Genomic DNA, 19,642 nt, shown 5'->3' on the forward strand with positions numbered 1-19,642 from the left:
TTTAGATTATTTACCTATTCTACAAAAAATAAAAGGCATACAACTTTAAGAATGTTATGTTTAAAAACTCAAGACATTAATTAACAAAGTTATATGGTTTAAGAATATGGTCAAGTGGGGAATTGTAAACGAATGGGGAAAATGTAAATGCATTTTTTTAAATAAATTAATCAATATTTTTCAATTTCAACACCATACTATTTACTATAAGATGTTAATATATCACATCACTAAATAAAAAAGGAACACTATTTATTCTTTCTATACAAAAAATGTCAATTACATATGCCTCGTTTGTTTAAAATTACCCCAATTACCCCAACTTGACCCTCAATTAATATTAAATAGGCAATTTTTTTTTAAATTATTATTTTTTAAATCCATTATAAATTCTACAAAACTAATAATTTTAATATATCTCTGGAAAAAATATATATTGTATTTTACATAATACACATACACATTTGGTATCAAATATTATACAAATGCTTCTGATTCCTTAATGGTAAACATAATACTACCATATAAATTACATTTTTTTTATATAGCATTACATTATTGACAAGAAAATAGATTTAATTAATAATTGTTTACTATTTTTCATTTATAAATTTGTATAATATATTATTTTTAATTAACGTACATCAAATGTTTAATTTTCAGAACTTTAAAGAGACATTATATAGTTAAAATTGTTTTAAGTAGTTAAGTTAAGTTAGTTAAGTATAATGCTTGATAAAATTGGAAAAACAATTATAATTTGTGCGTTTATTATTTTATAACTTTTGTCTCTTGTAGGATGCTATCTGAATCGGTACACCGGTAATCAATATTTTTAAATTTGAGTTTTATAATAACTCTGTGTTTTTATTTTCATACATGAAAATATGTATTTATTAACATAAAGCATAATTATCAAATTAAGAAAACACAAAACTCGTATAGGTATAGTGGTATAATAAGGAGCCTTAGGTTAGATATTTACTTATATTTACTCCGCCAAATTTTACCAATTTTCTACTTATATAGCTTTAGTTTTCACACCCTGTTTTTAAGAGTTACGATGAAGTCAATAGGATGTCACACTAAACGAAATAATAATGTCATGTTTATGTGCTTTACGTATAGCTCAATATTATGATAACAGTAATATGAAATAGTATGTCATGTGACAATGTAAAAAGTAGTGACCATAAGCTTTAATAAACAATATAGGAATGTATTGTATGTTTTTCTATAGTAGGTGTACAATGGACATTTTTTTTTTAGTGTGCATAGCATACAGAGTACTATGGAAGATATGGCTATAAACAGAGTTTGGATTATATAACGTTATGATTCGAACGCTGTTTTTAAGCACTTCGAGTTTAGTAGTATGTAAATAAAAAAATGGGATTTTTAAACCAAAAATATAAGAAGAATTTGAGATGACCCGGTGTGGTATTGTTATTTTGATATCTTTTCAACTCAAATCTCAAACGACTAATTTATGCCAGTCAGCAATTTGTCTTCGTGGAGCATTCATCACTTCTTTCCAGTGACGTTCTGCCGTTGCACATGGGTTATCTGGATGTCCCATTAACACTCTCCCGATGATCTAAATACATAAAAACAAAAATTAGATACTACAACAGATACAATTATTATGAATCTCAATTAACTATTTCATCGTCCATATAATTTTGACATTTAATAGACACAGTAAGCCATATAAAAGTCTCCTACTAGGAAGGTAGGACGAGTGCAAAGGATGTAGAAAAATGAAATGAAACGGCAATGACTCAGGATTTTATAGATCGAAATCGCTGGAGAACTTTGATAGTAGCTTCAAAATAATTTGGTTTCTTCCATTTGATTTATATGATTCATATATATACTTTAGATTTGTGACTTACTTCATTTTTAGTAACTCTGTCATGATCGAAAACGCAAAACTCTATGCACACATTTTGCAAATCAACCACTGATGTTGGTAAATCAAATACAAACGACTCATTGTAAACTGGATTTAAAGTGCGTTTTTTCATATGTGTTCTCTTTTTAGAAATACGCGTGCCATCCACCAAGAAGTTAATTTTTACAAATGGATCTAAAAAATACAACATATTTTTACAAGTATTTGTATAAAGACTAATTCTATAAATATTATAAACCATATTTAACCTGTATAATCAACAAGATAAATGAAAAAAAAAACTTACCAGCTAATCCGGTTAAATCCATTTTTGGCAAATTTCTAGCTTTTAGAACGACTACCGTAACTCGTCTTGTTGCGGGTTGCCAACACAAAGACACCAATAACTCTCCACGATTTGCAATTTGTGTTTGCTAAAAAACAAATTATTTATTATTAAAAGACAGTCTAAAATATTGTAAACATAATTCATAACTAAAAAATGGAATATTTATTATTTAAAAGCTATGGTTATTTAACTTTTCATTATAAATTCATATTCAAAATATAATTCTATATATAGGTATATATAGAAAAACTTGTACAGACCATCAAGAATATAAATAACAGTTAATCGAGATCGATAGTAAGGTTTGGTGGAAGCAGTAATGCTTACATGATCTATAGAATTTGAATACATGGTTTTAATAATATAGTTAACAATTATACATATCGAATTGATATTTTTTAAATGTTTTTTTTAATTAAATTTATGTCGTAAGACAATCATTTCATATAACATTAAAAAAAATTAGGTTTGTTAAAAAAATTCATGTCCTTAGTGTGAAGACCAAAGAATCATTTAACTCTCCAGCCAAAGATGATTTAAACACTTTAAAATAGGAATCATTAGAAAAATGATCTTAGCTACTTCGATTAATTTTGTTTTGTGTCAAAATATCGACTTATACCTACAACGTAATTGCTTTAGATATGGATTATAAGTGACTCTTTAATGAATATCATTTATTTCTATAAACGCATACACATATCACATACTTTGATACTGCGAAGAACAATGTCTTTTTGAAAGGATACTTGTTCTTTTTCAATTGAGTCGAGCACACCTTTTTCGTTTAGAGTGAAAAATACTTCGCCTATTAAACTGTCCCTGGAGTAACGATCAAAACTGAGAACGGCAAAGTGCAATGTCAAAGACTGGAAAAATAAATGCATGTATAAATATTTGTGTGTGTGTGTAAATATTTTTGTATGATTGTATATATGTATTATAATTAGAAATTACTTGGAGTTTATTAGTTTGTATTCCGAAAAATGTAAAGTCCTCGTCGTATACTGGATTTCTTGTTTTTCTTAGCACCCGAGTCTTGACTTTATGTTCTTTATCGGGCAACAATTGCAACTTCACGTAAGGATCGCTCGTACCAGTATTTTTATCTTTTGGTTGTAAGTCCATGCATTTGTTTATATTAACTAGAAGAACTTTTTTATCTTTCTTGTACCTGTAAATAATAACATTATTATGATTTAATAATAATGTCGATGTTTGATTGATTACAAATAATATACACCAACCGTAATTTGAAAAACAGCACGCCCATTTTACCAGTCCCGTCATTTAGCCCTGTTTCTGTATTCTGAGAATTAATGTTTTTTGACGATAACTTGTTGTCTATTTCATTTTCATGAACAACTCTATAAAAATAGAAAACATTACTTTAGTGAACAGTAAACAATTAACAATAGTATGAGCTTTTATTAATTGACATTCGTGGTATTTAAATCTTTGTAGCCAGTGTTTGTATGGCCCCCCCGGATACCCGGGGACCCTGAGATTTTTGCCCTATTTATTCTTAAAATAGGGTCCCCGCGGGACCACGCCAATAGAAAAAATTATATTAATTATTGTTCAATTTATTTTGGTAAAAAAAAAAGAAGAAAAAAAAGGAAATTCCTGAAATAATTTTAAATAATGTTATTATAATGTTAATACTGAAATATTGTTGACGTGATATAATAAAACTTAGGTTTTACCCCTATGGCCTATAGTTAATACATTTTCGTTCTCTTGATCAAAATCAAACAATACAATTAATATAAATACTTGGAAAAAATGAGATAAGCGTTGGTCACGATCACCAAGGCTAAACACAACGATAACTCGTTAATAATTGGCCTTAGAAAAACAAGTTGTTAATGGACATTGCTTGGTTGGGTCCTTCAAAATATAAAACAATAGCTTCACTTTCATTAGAAGAATTTCTATCTAACTTGCTACGTAAAAAACTATATTGGCTAGAGTAGATCGGAAAACATTACTTGTTGAATTGAAACCGTTTGCAGAGCAATACTCTAGCTTTTCTACCCCAAGAAGATGTATATCTGTATATCGGGAATTTAATGAAGAAATAATAGCTACAGAATGTGCGTTTCAAAACTAAACATTCTTAAACAAAACTTAGGTAGTCAAGAGCATCTTGAACCATTGATGTCCTTATATATAGAAGATGATTTAATTTAATTTATTTTTAAAAATGAAATATTTGATCAATTAGCATCATTTGGTCGGGAATTACAGAGATTATTATTTTAACTTGTTGAGTATATAAGTTTCATTGTTCCATATTATTTTTATCCTGTTAATTATTATATTATTATGTTTATTTTATGTGATTATTATTATAAAAATTGTGAAACAGTTATAATATATGAATAATATTTACAACTGGTCGGTTAAACATCAACCAATTCCATTGCTAATACAATTGATTTACTTCGATTTAGATACTCAATACTAATCAACAGAAGTATATTAAGTAATAAACTAGTCAACTTACGATAAAGCATGTGTTGGAGGTTGCACGGGTTTTTGTTCACAAGTAGGACTTATGGTTGGGGAATGTTTTGAAGTTTTTTCTGATCCCGCGGGACTAACGCTTCCATCGCCCTGGAAAATAATGTAAATAAAAAATTAACACCTTTGTAAATACTATTTCAGAAATAAACCGTACAACAGGGGTTTTACTGCCTGTCGGACTTGGACTTTTCTTCAGATAATGCGATCCAGATGTATTTTTAACAGCCTTTACAGCTGTAGTTGGCTTCCGATGATAAAAAGCCAAATGCGGTTCCGATGCAGCTGTCGGCAATTTACTTTTACTTCTAAACCATAGTAACTTCTTTTTGGCGCACACGTGACAAGCAAACAATATGATGGCGAAAAATGTAGCCGCACATGCACTTATAAACGCGATACTTCCATAATCTAAAAACAAATTTGAAAATGTATAACGATTAACGACTTGACTAATATGTATATATATATATATATATATTTAAATTTTGTTCATATGTACATTTGATTTGGACATTATTCCTTGAAAATCAATACCTAAAGCTATGTTAATTTGTGATGCCGGCAAGAGCCTTTCCTTTCACGTTTTCATTTATTGGGTATTTTAACGTGTATATTTATATACATTTTAATATATTATATACATGTATATAGCAAATATATATTTTTAATTATTTTGAATAATAATTTGTTGATGACATTATTTCTTAAACATAATTTTTCAAACAACTATTATATTTATAATATTTTCTACCGAACATCATCGAAACGTTTTGGAAAATACTTATATTTTAAAATTGCTATGTGCCGTGTATATTATAATAATAGGCATTAATATGTATGTTAAGTACACAACGACAACAACATAATGTCTTAAACTGGTTTTTACTATCATTTTGGTCATAAATAAAATATTTTAAACTAATCAGGCACACAACATATAAAACTATTTTAACAGTGGAAATGTATAATTTCCCCAAGTATTTGAGTAATTTTGCTTAATAATTGTATTATGCCGTTAACATTTGTCATTGAATATTAAAGGAGATCTTAAACAGCAAGATAAACTAGTTAATACATTTTCATGTTTTATTATTATTTTTAATTGTTTTAAAACCTATTTGAACGGTACAGGCAGTATAAATTAAGTAACTCAACTACAAAAGATAAATATGAAAATATATTTAATTAAAATACAATTTCATACAATAAAGTATCAATATTAAATTGTGAGTGATAACTCTAAAATGCATGATTTTTTTTTTGTTCTAAAATAATTTTTTCGGGTAGTTCTTAACGTGAAAAATACATTTAGAAATTAAATTTTGATTGTAAAAGCTAAAAAAGTTGAAAAAGTTATAAAAAAGAGATTAGCTATACATTTTCAAAACACATACACCGATACGCTTTCAGTACTTTAATAACATCAATCGGTTAAAATTAAAATAAAACCGTTTTTTTTAACAGTTTAAAATGATAATAAATAGGGCCAAGAGCTAAATTTGACCATAATTTTAATTACATCAGCGCGTTACAATAAAAATAAGAAAATATAATTATTACACATTTTTATGAAATAACTCGCATTTTAATATAATTTTTCCTACAGCATTTATTCAGAAAACCTATTCATTATATTGCCAATAAATAGAAAATTATTAAACATTTTAATAGTTTGTTTATAACTCTAGCAAGTTATAAAGACAAGAAAAGACTAGCAGATAACAGAGAAGATTGGTTGAAGCGACAAGACGAAGCCTTTAGACAATACAAAAAAAAAGTTTGTAACACTAAGAAGATACTACTTTTAAATAGTATACCCAATTGGTGGTTAATTTAATTTAAACGCTAATGATGAGCTAAAAAAGTATTGTTTGTACAATATGTTTTTTATTTTTTGTCACATCTTGCGATTAATTATTAACAACTACACTGCCTATCTAAATAATGCTTCAACGCCAACTATGCTGGCAATATAGTGTAATATTCATTAATTTATTAAAAGAAATAGATACTGTGTAATCATATTTTTATCTTAAAATACATTGTCGATTAATAACCAATAACTTTTGGACATGTTATAATATAAAACCATGAAAAGTATCAATGGGGTAGATTGTGAATTTTTAGCACTCCCATTTGAACTAACGACCTACATGAATTTCCTTTAAATGAAAATCCATCTAATACACTAGTAATGGTAATAAAATCTCAACGGGAGACCGAAAGTTTTTTCTACTGATCGTTTAGAACCAACAACGACCAAGATACGATTATTATCTAAATTATAGATTGAATTTTTGAAAGCAAAAATGTTCTTCTACCCGCGTCGGATAGCTTTGTTCAAAATATTATTTTATAGTTAACCTACTTATAAAAATAACAGTATACATTTTTATACTAACACAACATTTGTAATCCATGAAAACAACTATTAAAGTGCAATAAGGTCAAACGTTATCAGTAATACTCTATTTATCGACAAATGGTTGATTATAGACTTCCTTTTTAGATCATACTTCGCGAGGCTGTGTTCGTTAAATCTGCAAGTTATTCTATTTGTTTAAAACTCTATTAGCACACTATAACATATATATTATTATAATATATGTAATCTTATATTAAAAGTTATAATATAGGTAAGATTATATTTTTATTTAAAATCACTATGTAAGTAATTAATGAAAATAATTTCAGTTAAATATAAATCCTGCCTAATTCATAAAAAATGAATTTTACTCATCTAACTTAGCCTAGAATAAAAATATGAATATGACTGAAAAATTATCAACAATTTTTAAACAGTTAGACAACAAATAATATTGGCTAGTATATGGATTTATCAGTTGTGGAATATTGTTATTTATTTTAAAAAATATTAAACGGTACCTGAAGTTGATGTGCATCAAACATTTTTTTTTGTTTACTTTCTTTAATTGATTAAATTAGGTACACCTATTGATTAACATAAAAGTAAACACAAGTTCGTGCACAAAATAAATAACATTATTAATTTAAAAAAAGAAAAATTAAAATTTTTTTTTTTTAGGATATTAAATAAATTTAAAATGTGGACTATATTGAAAGCATACTGTAAAAAGTATTTTTTAAGTTAAATGAAGGAGAACATTTTGAAATTCGAGCGGAACAAGCACATTTTTTTTAGTAATTATAGTTTAAAAAAGGGCATTTATTCACGAATTTATTTACTAATACACCACTGTAGTCTGTATATAATATATTATATATATTTATTTATTATTTACTTATTTTTTCCTATACAGGCGCAAGTTTCCAAAAGAAAATAATATAATCAGTGATAAATGCATATAAAACCAAACTAAATAAGCTACTTGACATAGAAAAAGATTAGTTCTCACATTATTGTTATAATATTATTTTTTGTGCGTTATTGTATTAAGGTAACTGTCTCGGTTATTAATTGTCTATTTATCATAATACTTTTGAAAGTCGGAAAGTACAAAACCATATATTTGACGTCAACACGATAAGTATAATATTATGCATCGAACATACGCGTACATTCGTATTAAAGGGAAGACGGTAATCGAGAGGTAATATGGTTTTTCAGGTGTATTAATATTCTTGTTATGATATTATAACGTTATCTCAATGTAATTATAATATGTTAGGTATGTCGTTTTTAATCTGAATCGAGACGACCATTTGGCACTTACTTGTTAACGCGTCGAACTCGGTTTTCTTAGCCACGGGCAGCTCAAGGCCTGGGTTAACAAAACCCGTAGCAGGCATAGCGGACGGGTACGGCGACAAGGCGTGTATGGTGCGCTGAAAAGCTACCAAACAACTACGCCAAGAGATGTACACAATACAATGGCGTGCGGCGGGTGGGGGTGCGTTCAATAAAATGAATGATCCTCACCCGGCCGGCGTGGCGGCCACCACCCGTGGAAAACGGGCAAGCGCGTCACACGCTCAACCTTAAACACACTTGTTAAACGTAAACGCTGGAAACGTGGCCAGACGGTATTTCGGATAACACAAACAAGGCACGACAGTGTCGGACTAGATCGAGGTAGATGTTTAAAAATGTGATAAAACGAATACAACTATTATTATTATATGAATAATTATAATTCGAAAAACAAGTTTTGTTTCTATTAAATTTTACCCCCAGACTCAAAATTAGCACTCCCAAAAATTCGAGCCCCATTCCTTGATTTGTACGCATAAAATTTTAATAATGTTCATACTCAGTTGAAATTTGTTATTTTAGAATATTTTTGTTTTCAAATATTTTATATTATATCTTATAGTTTGAAAATTGAAGATAAGAATTTTGATTAATCAGGTATACATAGTTTTTAGCACTCCTTAAAATGTAGGTCTAGTTGCGCGGTTTTACTGGTTGATTAATGGTTGTCTTTCAAAACAAATATAGACTCGTCCTATTGTCGCCCAACCGTAACGTAGATATTATTACATTCTTCGGGGAGTTGCTGTATTTGTTCAGAGGACAAAAGCTATTCTATTTGCATTTCGTAGCGAATTAAGAAACACGCCATGTTAACATGGTAGCATGTGATTTTAAAATAGTATTCTCAGACCGCTTTAGTCGGTAAGCTCTGCTTTTATTTTATAAGAAGCTGCTAGAATATAAAAACAAGATTTTAGCACGCCACTTTATAAATCGTTGTAGTAAAAAAATAGTCCCAATCCCCTTTATAAGACAACAAATTTACAACAATCGTATTGTAACATTTTTTTTTCATCTTGTATATATAGCTTTATAATAATTGATAATTTCATCGATTTTAATGTTAGTAGAAATTATAATAGTACGGTTATATTTTTCACAGTTCTATACGTCCATTTAAGGTAAGCACTTTCGGGCAACAACGTCAATGAAATAACTTGAATATATATTTTACTATGGTCAATACGAGATCAATCTACACAAAAATGAAATAGCTCGCAATATTTTAAAAAAACCAACGTTAGACGGTTAAAATAAGAATATTATACACAACATGTTTTTTAAATGTTAAGAAAGTTTTAAAAACATTATTATGACATTGTTTTTATTATGATGTAAGGTAATTTGAAATAAATTTAGTTTTATTTATTTTAAACAAAAGTATTTTGAGACACAAATACAATAACATACTGAAGAGTATTTCAGATACTTATTTTAAATAATGCCTATTCTGTTTGATAGCCAACCACCGTTGCCCATAGTTAAATATTACCAAGAAACTCCATTTCAACCTATAATGATAATTTTTTAGATTTATAATTTATAGTTAAACAAAATTTTATGGAGGGTAGTGTAAGGTCAGGCGAGGCAGGTACTTGGCTGATTTTTTTTTCATAGTCCGCCAGTTTCTTTTAAATTCTAATTGACGTACTTCTATGTTCTGTAAATACATTTTTTAAACTATTTAAATAGCAAGCAGTACTGCGTTAGAATATATTTGTTTATATTATTAAAACAAATGATATTTCAGGCAGCACGTTACAATTACAAATTAAAATTAATCGTCTGTATAAATTAATTACCTCCATTATCTTCTAATATTAAAAGACAATCGTGCACTATTTAGAATTAATAGCAATTTATAAAGAAACAAAAAGTAGAATCAAATAAAATATTTGTATTATACAAATGGTATGAAAAAGAAATTGAATACATTACACTTGAACAGTTGTGTATGTGTGTGTAATATGTATGTATTGTCAACAGCCATGTGAAACATAGGTAAGTTTATTCACGCAAAATTAATTAAACAAAAAATCCTATGTTTAGTAAAAACATTATAATAACATGTAAGTAACAATAATTTAACGAAACAAATTAACAAACACTGCAAATTACGTCTATTGATTATTAAAATACAACAATACAATTTGTATTTGTATTAGTATTTTTATATAGATATGACTAGTTTAACTCGTTTTCATTATAAATTAACACGAATGTGAGACATTGATGTGCTTTAGTGTCATTCACACAAAGGTATCACTGTCATTATATTCTCCGAATAATTCAAATCATTTTTCTCATTTAACTATAACAACAGCTATAAAGCACATTTCAAGAGAGTTCTTTATAAATTATACATAAATCATACACATCTAAATAATATTATAGATATAGATAAATAAACCTAATAAAAATAACCTAAAATAATTATTATATTTAGACATAATTATAATGCATACATATTCAATACGTACACGTGAATCTGAAAGTCTATGCAGCTCCCAACTTGTGAATTTAAGGATTAAAAAATAAAATATATATATATATATATATATATATATATATATATATATATATATTGTTTAGGTAGAAAGCTTCCTTATGATTTAAAACTAACAAAATGTACATTATTTACTAATAATAAGACTATAATAAATGTAATATGTTTAATTTGGGGTTAATTGGTTAATGTGATCATGCTATGATATATAAGTTTATGCATTTTATTAAACAATAAATAATCTAACAATACATGTATTATTGTAATATCTTTTGGTTTATTAATAAATTCGACGATGGTAATATTATATTTGATAAAATCTTTGTGGTAGTAATGTATTTCAAACGTAAACCTTCTTGACAAAACCGGATTAGTATCCAGCCAATTCAGCGAATGTGGAATCCATCTCATCAGCCAAAGACTTGTATCTGTCTTTGTTGAGGCCGAGTTCATCTGTAAAACGGTACATATCCATTAAAATAATATCAAACTTTTCTAAAACTTGTCATATCTTGACATCATATCAAACATATTTTCAAAAAAATGTAATAAGCTTGGCGAAATTGTTAATAAAACAAAAAATATTGATGTATAAGAACAAAAACAATGATATACCTATGTATATAAATGTAGTTAAATGTTCTTTATAGTAATAATAATAATTAAATATAATACAATTCCGCCAATCATATATTATTAGTTATTGTCAAATAAAAATATCCTTTTACGCACATTTATCATTAAAACTTTGTAATTAATGTAAGTTATATTTATTACGAACATTGAAACACAAACTTACTTTGATAAATTAGTTAACAGAATACAAATTCTCAAAATGAATTGCAAACAATTCATTTTGACAACATTTGATTCAATTAACAACAATTGTGTTGTTAATTTATTTAATAAAAATTTAATTTATATCGGAATCTACTTATTTTATTAAATTTAAATGTCTTCAATAATATTAAACTAGTATTATACCTGTTATATTATAGAAGCAAATTGTACAGCAACAACCAGAAGACAAATCGCAATAAAACAAAAAGAAGCAAAATAAAATAATAAAAATTAATTTAAAAAAGCATTTTTTTTATAAAGAACTACGTTTGTTTTAGTTATAATATAATTATAAATTAATAAAAAAATAATGTTAGACAAATCCTATTAGATTAGTAGCCAGTGAGTTCAGCAAATGTAGAATCCAAGTCATCTGTGATGTCTTTGGACTTTTCTTTCTCTTTGATAAGATCATCTGAAAAACAACACATCAGTGTACAAACATACAAAACTACATAATCGACGTAACAAAGAAGCATTGATAGTTGTTGCAAAATAAAAAAGCAATAGCAAAATGTACCACTAATATAATTTTAAATTTCAAAAACCAAAATTATAATTGAAGTTAACCGCGAAAAATAAAATATTTAAAATATCCTTTTCAAATCATTTTGGATAATTATTAATATTATATAGATTAAGAGGTCTTTAATTAAACTATTTAACTGACCTTCAAGTCTGTCAACTTCTTTTTGCAATTTCTTGACTGTCTTTTCAGCAAACTCAGCACGAGCTTCGGCCTAAAAAAAACCATATATGTAAAATGTATATTTATACCTAATGAAATTTGAATTAATATCATTTTTTTTTCGTTACAATAACAACATTAATAAAAAAGTGTAATTACCTCCTTCAATTTGACAGTCAATTGTTTGATTTGTCGCTTATATTCTTCCACTCTTTGATTGGCCTATATAAATATACTTGATTAGTAGGCAATTCAAAAATAATTACTTTTTTCTATTGCTTATAACCTTTTCTTCTGAAACCTCCAATGATTTCAAACTGTTTCCTACAACTTTCAATTCTTCCTCCAATTCCATGATTTTTCTAAAATATGACATTCATATTAAATCAATTGGACCATTCAACCTAATTAATGAGTATTATACACATGTAATCAAAATTTACTCACGAATCTCCAGATTTTACTCGGTCTTCAGCAACCTCCAGTTCATCTTCAACAAAGGCCAGTTTTCTTGAAACCTTTAATTTATAAGCGATTTTGTTAAAAAAAAAAACATTCGGTTATTATAGGTGTCATATAGGTGCTAGATAAGTTTTACCTCGTCGGATTTTCCGTCAGCATCTTCAGCCAAAAGTCTTGCTTCCTTCAATTGGTTAGTCAGTTGATCCATACGTTCCTCATCTTGTTGGCTACGGTTTTCCAATACTTTGCACATACTGGAAACAATTACATTATTATAGATCTTCCATACATCGCTTATATCATTTATATAGTTCTATTAAAAAAATACCGTTGAGACTCATCTGCCGCCTGAGAAGCTTCAGCCAATTTTGAGGCAGCAGCTTGAGACCTTTCTTCGGATCTTTCGAGGTCCTCTTCAATCATTTGAACTTTTCTGTTTAAGGCAGCAACCTCGCTTTCGGCCTTTAAAAATAATTATTTATAGCAAATTGTGTGTATTTTAACTAACCTAACAATAACTACTGCGAATTAACTTACAGCAGTCAACGATTTCTCTCTTTCTTCTAAATTCTTAATAGCTTCTTCCAACTTGTTTTTATTGGTATCCAAATCGCTTTCTACCTGAGTCAATTTCTTCTGACATTCTCTCACATCTTCGTTAACCTAAGTATAAAATTTTCTAATTATAATACTAACACTTATATTCAGTAATTTTCCATTAAAAATTTAATACTTTATCTGCACGAAGGTTTGCGTCCTTGGCCTGGCCTTCACAAGTGTCGGCTTTGTCCATGGCGCTATCCTTCTCCATTTTCATGGCCTGCATCTTCTTCTTAATCGCGTCCATCTTGGATGTTTGTTCTTTCTATCTAACTAAACGGTTTATTTGTTGATTTGTAGGTTTATTTATAATGTTTTGTAACTGTTAGATTAAAATTAGTATCAAAATGTTTTGAACAGTGATAAAAAGCGTCGCACTTGGTAGTCAAAGTATTAATTCCCGTGACATTACGAAACAGATGTTGTCACCTTGTACAAGCTCTACTTATTTCGTTAAAAATTAAACTAAATGTACGATTTACGTGTGTATCTATTTTAGTGTGTTTAGTAAGTCCTTGCAAATGGATATTATTATGTAGATATAAAAAAAAATTATTTTACACTACATTTTTTGTTGACTTTTTATAAAATAAATTATTCCATTCTATCATTAATTACTGTATTTTAACAAGTAAATGACTAACTAAAAAAATATTTTTTTAATGTTCATTGTCCATAATACAAATAAATATTATATTTAATTATTTATAATTTGATACATTTTGTTAATCTTTATTTATGGCACAGTTTTTCCAGGCGATCTTATAAAAAACTTAGGTCGTATAATGTTGTGTAAAATAATTAATTTAAAATCCTAACAATACGGCTACGTACATTTACAGTTAACAGTAATTTAATTTAAACTATAATGTATGTTCAAAAAAAAAAATAACACGAAATAGTCAAATGCTGTCATAGACTAATTTTGATTTAAAACGAAAACGCTTTTAATAAAAATGTTTCTATATAACTAATTAAATACAAATTCATGATTAAAAACGGTTATTCAATACGTGACGTTATAGGATATAATTGTATTACACATAAATATATATTTTTTTTTAACTAATGTGTTTTATTGTATTCTTTCTATATAATATGTTTATATTTTAATTATTCAAATGCATGTATAACATGTAATGTTATCAATCTAAAAATCCATTCTAGTTAGAGACTATGTACTTGTAACGTTAACACGCTAATGAAATTTGTAAAACTGTTTTTTCTTAACTAACGATACAAAACCGTTTGTAGGTCAAGTTATTTTAAAAAATAGCGTATTAATAGAACTAGACAAATTATAATAAAATTCTTATACACATGTTTGCACTAGTTTACGTCTATAAAAATATGTTTTAGTATATTAATTATTTTTATTTATTTACTTGTAAATAGACGCCCAAAGACAATACTGTAGTGTATTACAGTAGTGTATTATAAATAGGGACATAAAAACAATTGATTGAGGAATTAATTATATTAATTTGAGTTTATAACGCGATACAATATTAAGATTTATTGTCATTATAATAGGTATTAACTATTAAGTGTTTTCTAGTTGGAAAAAAGAAAATGATTGCTAGGTGTATAATATTATAATAATATGGTCTTGTACATGACGCTATTCATCCCCATTTTTAAGACCTGCATGTTCTTCTTTAATTATTAATATTCAACGTGTAAAATAATCAAATGGATTTTGAGCTGCATTAACTATTTCAACTTTTTTTATAGACTATTTGTATATTAGAAAGGATACATCTTCTCAAAGCCGCCCCCTCAAATCTTCACTAAGTCTCGGCAATAAATTACTTTTAATTTACCAAATATTGTACTGTTGTAAAAAATTCAGTTATTTAAAAAAATATATAATACAGAAAAATATATTGTTAGTCCAACTAAAATTATGGTTAATACATACATTTCTAGTTGGAATAACCAACTAAATAGTTAGGGCAACTAAATGCATAGTTGCTTTAACTAACAACTTAGATGGCTCAAATATATGGCCCTATATGTAGTTATGTAACCATAATTATAATTAGACCAACTATGTATTATTTTCTGCGTATAAATCGGAATAATAGTAATTTTTAAATAATATCTATACAATTATAAGCCTTCCACAGTTTTACTACAAACAGTTCACAAGTATAAAAATATACAATTACTTTTTAATTTAAACTTAAAAATTTTTTAAACAAATAACAATAATAAATTGAGATCAAATATCGTAAATTAGTGCCACGGTCAATAAACTATGGATGCATAATATATTTTCATTTCTATTTTAAATGATTCGAAAGCCATTATAAAATATTTTTTTACAAAGAGTGATACTCCATAACGTTACGTCACCTCTTCCCCAATCTTAGAACAACCCTAACCTTTTTAATTTGAAAAATAACCCGAAAGGAGTATCATTTTTAGATAGGTACCTAGTTGTTCATTTATGCTGCATTAGTATTAATTATTATTATTTTCATAAGGTACTTTAAAAATAATAGTTAAATAATTATAGTTTTCCTTGATTGTTTGGCGTTAATAACTTGTTATTAAATGATTTGGTTATTAAGTTTGTCCTAATATACATTTGTTCAAATATATTTAAATAGAACGTAGGTACCTAAAATTAATTTGAAACGTTGATCGGTTGTATACTTGTATTATACAACTACTACAGGTACATACAATTTGTATATAATAATGTTGTATACTACTAATTATTAAAAAGGTATTTTAATATTTATAATCGATTTAAAAATGTGTATTTGTATAAAATTAAAATTTAAAAAATTGTTTACAAATTATAAATAAACATGCTTTCTCCCTTATTATTTATTAGTAATTATCCGTCTAGAAAAAACAAGCTCTCGTGGAATCAGACAAAAATAGCAAAGTTGCTAATGTTCAAGTATAAAATAAAAAAATAAAGCAGTCTGGTGCCGCCATTTACAGTGGGTAAACCGATACCACTGCGCGGCACCACGCAGCGGACGTTTAAAAATAGTCACGCGCCACCGTAGTGGTATGGTATGTGCTAAGCCGACCCAAATTCCTACTGCGCACCTCACCGCCCTCACTCGTCAAAATTTGACTTGCTAATTATATACTTTTTTCGATTTTAATTACAAAACCTTTTCAAACGCCAGTTGGCCATTGCAATAATCGCATTAGGAAACAAAAAACACGCCAATCAATAACACAATACTAAACAAAAAAATACACATAGGACTATTGGTAAACTGTAACTACAGTATTAAATTAAAAAAAAAAAACCCCTAGGTACGAAGTAAACAAATTTAACCCTCATGCTACGCTTTTGTCAAAAGTCATACTAAATTATTGCGTAAACAGGGGTCAACGGTGTAGTAATTAGGTTCTGTGTGCTGAACAAAAATATCATTATAATATGTGTCATCGCCAAATCTTAAATATAGATTTAGTCATAATAAATATCTTTTGCGCTGGATGCTAGCCCACGCCTTACGACAAAATTAACCGTATTGCTTTCGATAAGTTCGAAACTCTACAATAAAAGAGTCAGAAAATATATGCAGTAATTTGCAACCGAACAAAACTAAATCATCAAGTTAAATAATATTATGTATCCTTCACTGTAGGACGTTAATATAGAAGATCAAGTTGACACTCTTGTGATTTTTAAAATAAAATAAAAATTGTAAAATTGCAATCCCGGTTCACTACAAGTTATTACAGAAAAACATAACTAACCACTCGTTATTGGTCCCAAATTTGTCGTTCTAAATCTAAACTTATTTTATAATTATCTTACATTGTGTTATGCCAACAGATATATGAAAAATGGCAGGTAAGTACTTAAAACTATTTTACCCTGAAACGGATCTAAATATAAAAAGTATTATCCAATTAAAAATTCGTGAGTACCTCAATCATACATATATATTTTAACATAGTTGTCTAAGGTTATAATGATCTAATTCTATACAATGTATTATTGAAATAGGCAAATTCAAGATTATCGATTTGTGTTAATCAATTCAGTCGTTAATAAAATAAAAAAATTATTTGAAAGTTAGTGGTAGAAAATAAAAAATTGTTTGAAGTTACCTCCGAAAAATAAACCAAATCTGGACGGTACCACTGACGTCGGTGGGCAGCTGATCCTGGACTGTTGTTGTTCTATATGCGTGATTCCAAATCCGTACTATGTCCCTTCTTCACTCTCACGTGCATCCCACCATTGAATTCGTCAAATAAGAGTGGGGTTAAAGGGAGTAGGAGTGCGAAGACGAGCCAGGAGAGACCGTTAGTAAAGTGATCTGTGTGACCAGTAAGCTTTATATAGCTACATTAACTGGGATATAAACGGAGAAAATTACAGGGTTAAATTTTTGCGTTTGGGTATTTCAAAATGCTTTTATACAATTGTTTTCAATTTCCCAAAAAGTACAAATACGCTATAGCACAGTTATTGAGGTATAATTATTCATTTTACATTAAAGAAAATCTCTGTCAGATTAAACTACTCAACTGTGGCATTTTATTATTCTCTTTTTTACGAGCATTTTGATAGGTGGATAAGCCTACCGGTAAACCGGGCAAATCCCTGTAGGCCCTTTTCTCGATTGGTTTTTCCTACATTTATATACTATACAGTGTTCGCTACTCGACACATAAAAAAAACACAAGGGCTTAATTGTATTACCTATTACTATATAATAGTTTTAAAACATTTCCCCATAAAATTTTAAAGATAAAGATAAATCTAAAATCACAATCGCCAAAATAATAATCGATGAATTATTATTGGGTATTTGACATAATATTCATAAAACCGCATGTTTGTATTAACAAATTTTATAAATACAGGCTTTACACTTTTTATAAATTTTATTTTAATATTGGTTACATTTTCTAAGCTTCAAAAAGTATCTAATTTTATGGTTTGATTTAAAATTTGAAAAGTGTACTAAATGTGCATAATAAAAATAATAAAAACGAATACATTTTGTGTGGGTTTAAAAATGGATGAATAGCAAACCCTCCCATGAGTAGGTCCCGTGCACTTTAAAGTAGCTTTGATTCTCTTTTAATATTATACCAATTTTCTCGGTGATAAAAATATATCCTATCCGCCTCTACTTGATTATCTACCATTAATACTGACTAATTATCCACTGTTATTTCTAGAGCTAATTTTTTAGATAAAAAATATCAATAATATTCAGTTTTATGAGTTGTAAAAATCAAACCTGTGGAAAATAATGAATTTCTAAGAAGAGGCTGGAATTTGTGTAAAGTTTTCTAGGGATCCTACTATCTCCATTTTTATTTTATTACTAGGTAAATTTAGTTAAAACCAGTAGAATTTTAGTGATGTAAAATTCAACATTAAAAAAATTTAAAAGGTGGGATTCAAAAACAATTTTACGATAATTTAAAATCTGTTTTCCAAAATGTCATCGAAACATTATTTGTTTTGTCATGTTAATGGAACTACGAAATGTAGTTCGGTGTGCATAATGAATATTTAGAAGTTTTGAGTGGCAATTTATTCAAAATAATTTAGTATTCACTATGTTTTCGTTTGCAAAGTAGGCAAATCGTATTATAAATACCTAATATAAGGCGTCATTCCTTATTGCTCTATACGAAATCGATAAAATTCATGTAGAGCAAAAAATTTAAAGTAACACAACGGAATTTGTTGAAATATATTATAAAATTGTTTAATATTAATTTGGCTAGCCAATTTGTTGATCTTCAATATTTAAGATTTTATTTCACTCAAAAAGTGTAACATTAATGGGTAACAGTATATATTTACAAGCCCATGCAAACATATTCGGTTGTATACATATGTTTTATCATGCTTGACCCTCATATTACTAATATTTTTGGCTGCTGTTCCTATTCTTCTAACATTACACCAAGTATTTTTGTATAAAAACTGTTAAGATAACTGTGAAAAAAACTATAATATTAACGTCTATTTTGTATAGGTTAAAACCTATACCTAGATTCACACTTCACAGTGTTAAAACTGCAAAATA

The 19,642-nt window shown here is 27.6% G+C and overlaps 2 protein-coding genes across 4 annotated transcripts; both read right to left on the reverse strand.

Annotated features, from left to right (window-relative positions):
* Nucleotides 1-1,177: 1,177 nt before the first annotated feature.
* Nucleotides 1,178-8,622, reverse strand: LOC126846773 (synaptotagmin-4). The gene is made up of 9 exons (XM_050586562.1): nucleotides 8,468-8,622; nucleotides 4,927-5,180; nucleotides 4,753-4,862; nucleotides 3,491-3,610; nucleotides 3,201-3,417; nucleotides 2,954-3,112; nucleotides 2,202-2,328; nucleotides 1,896-2,089; nucleotides 1,178-1,597 (listed from the first exon to the last, which is right to left on the reverse strand). The coding sequence occupies exons 1-9, from the start codon at nucleotides 8,541-8,543 to the stop codon at nucleotides 1,475-1,477; spliced, it is 1,380 nt and encodes a 459-aa protein (XP_050442519.1). The 5' UTR covers nucleotides 8,544-8,622; the 3' UTR covers nucleotides 1,178-1,474.
* Nucleotides 8,623-11,269: 2,647 nt separating this feature from the next.
* Nucleotides 11,270-17,838, reverse strand: LOC126847222 (tropomyosin-1). 3 transcript variants are annotated; one of them, XR_007687002.1, is made up of 11 exons: nucleotides 17,697-17,838; nucleotides 13,738-13,877; nucleotides 13,542-13,667; nucleotides 13,333-13,466; nucleotides 13,141-13,258; nucleotides 12,990-13,060; nucleotides 12,829-12,904; nucleotides 12,702-12,764; nucleotides 12,525-12,594; nucleotides 11,999-12,269; nucleotides 11,270-11,467 (listed from the first exon to the last, which is right to left on the reverse strand). XR_007687002.1 is itself a non-coding variant. In XM_050587366.1 (10 exons), the coding sequence occupies exons 2-10, from the start codon at nucleotides 13,849-13,851 to the stop codon at nucleotides 11,385-11,387; spliced, it is 855 nt and encodes a 284-aa protein (XP_050443323.1). In that variant the 5' UTR covers nucleotides 13,852-13,877; nucleotides 17,697-17,838; the 3' UTR covers nucleotides 11,270-11,384. The 3 variants fall into 3 exon arrangements, 1 of the variants encoding a protein (XP_050443323.1); XR_007687003.1 differs by having other exon boundaries at nucleotides 13,738-13,873; nucleotides 17,697-17,829; XM_050587366.1 differs by lacking the exon at nucleotides 11,999-12,269.
* Nucleotides 17,839-19,642: the final 1,804 nt, after the last annotated feature.

The sequence above is a fragment of the Adelges cooleyi genome, unplaced genomic scaffold, assembly GCF_023614345.1.
Source record: "Adelges cooleyi isolate 19-005CV unplaced genomic scaffold, UGA_ACOO_1.1 ACOO_flye_CR_arks_rails_tigmint_CR_PRNA_9, whole genome shotgun sequence".
NCBI classification, from domain to species: domain Eukaryota; kingdom Metazoa; phylum Arthropoda; class Insecta; order Hemiptera; family Adelgidae; genus Adelges; species Adelges cooleyi.

Coding starts and splice junctions, on each gene's coding strand:
- LOC126847222 (XM_050587366.1), bottom strand. CDS start 13,851: ATGGACGCGATTAAGAAGAAGATGCAGGCCATGAAAATGGAGAAGGAT. Junction 13,668..13,737: donor CAAACCTTCGTGCAGATAAA/GTATTAAATTTT, acceptor TTTTATACTTAG/GTTAACGAAGATGTGAGAGA. Junction 12,765..12,828: donor TGGAGGTTTCAGAAGAAAAG/GTTATAAGCAAT, acceptor ATATTTATATAG/GCCAATCAAAGAGTGGAAGA.
- LOC126846773 (XM_050586562.1), bottom strand. CDS start 8,543: ATGCCTGCTACGGGTTTTGTTAACCCAGGCCTTGAGCTGCCCGTGGCT. Junction 2,090..2,201: donor GGATTTAACCGGATTAGCTG/GTAAGTTTTTTT, acceptor TGTATTTTTTAG/ATCCATTTGTAAAAATTAAC. Junction 1,598..1,895: donor ACAGAGTTACTAAAAATGAA/GTAAGTCACAAA, acceptor TTATGTATTTAG/ATCATCGGGAGAGTGTTAAT.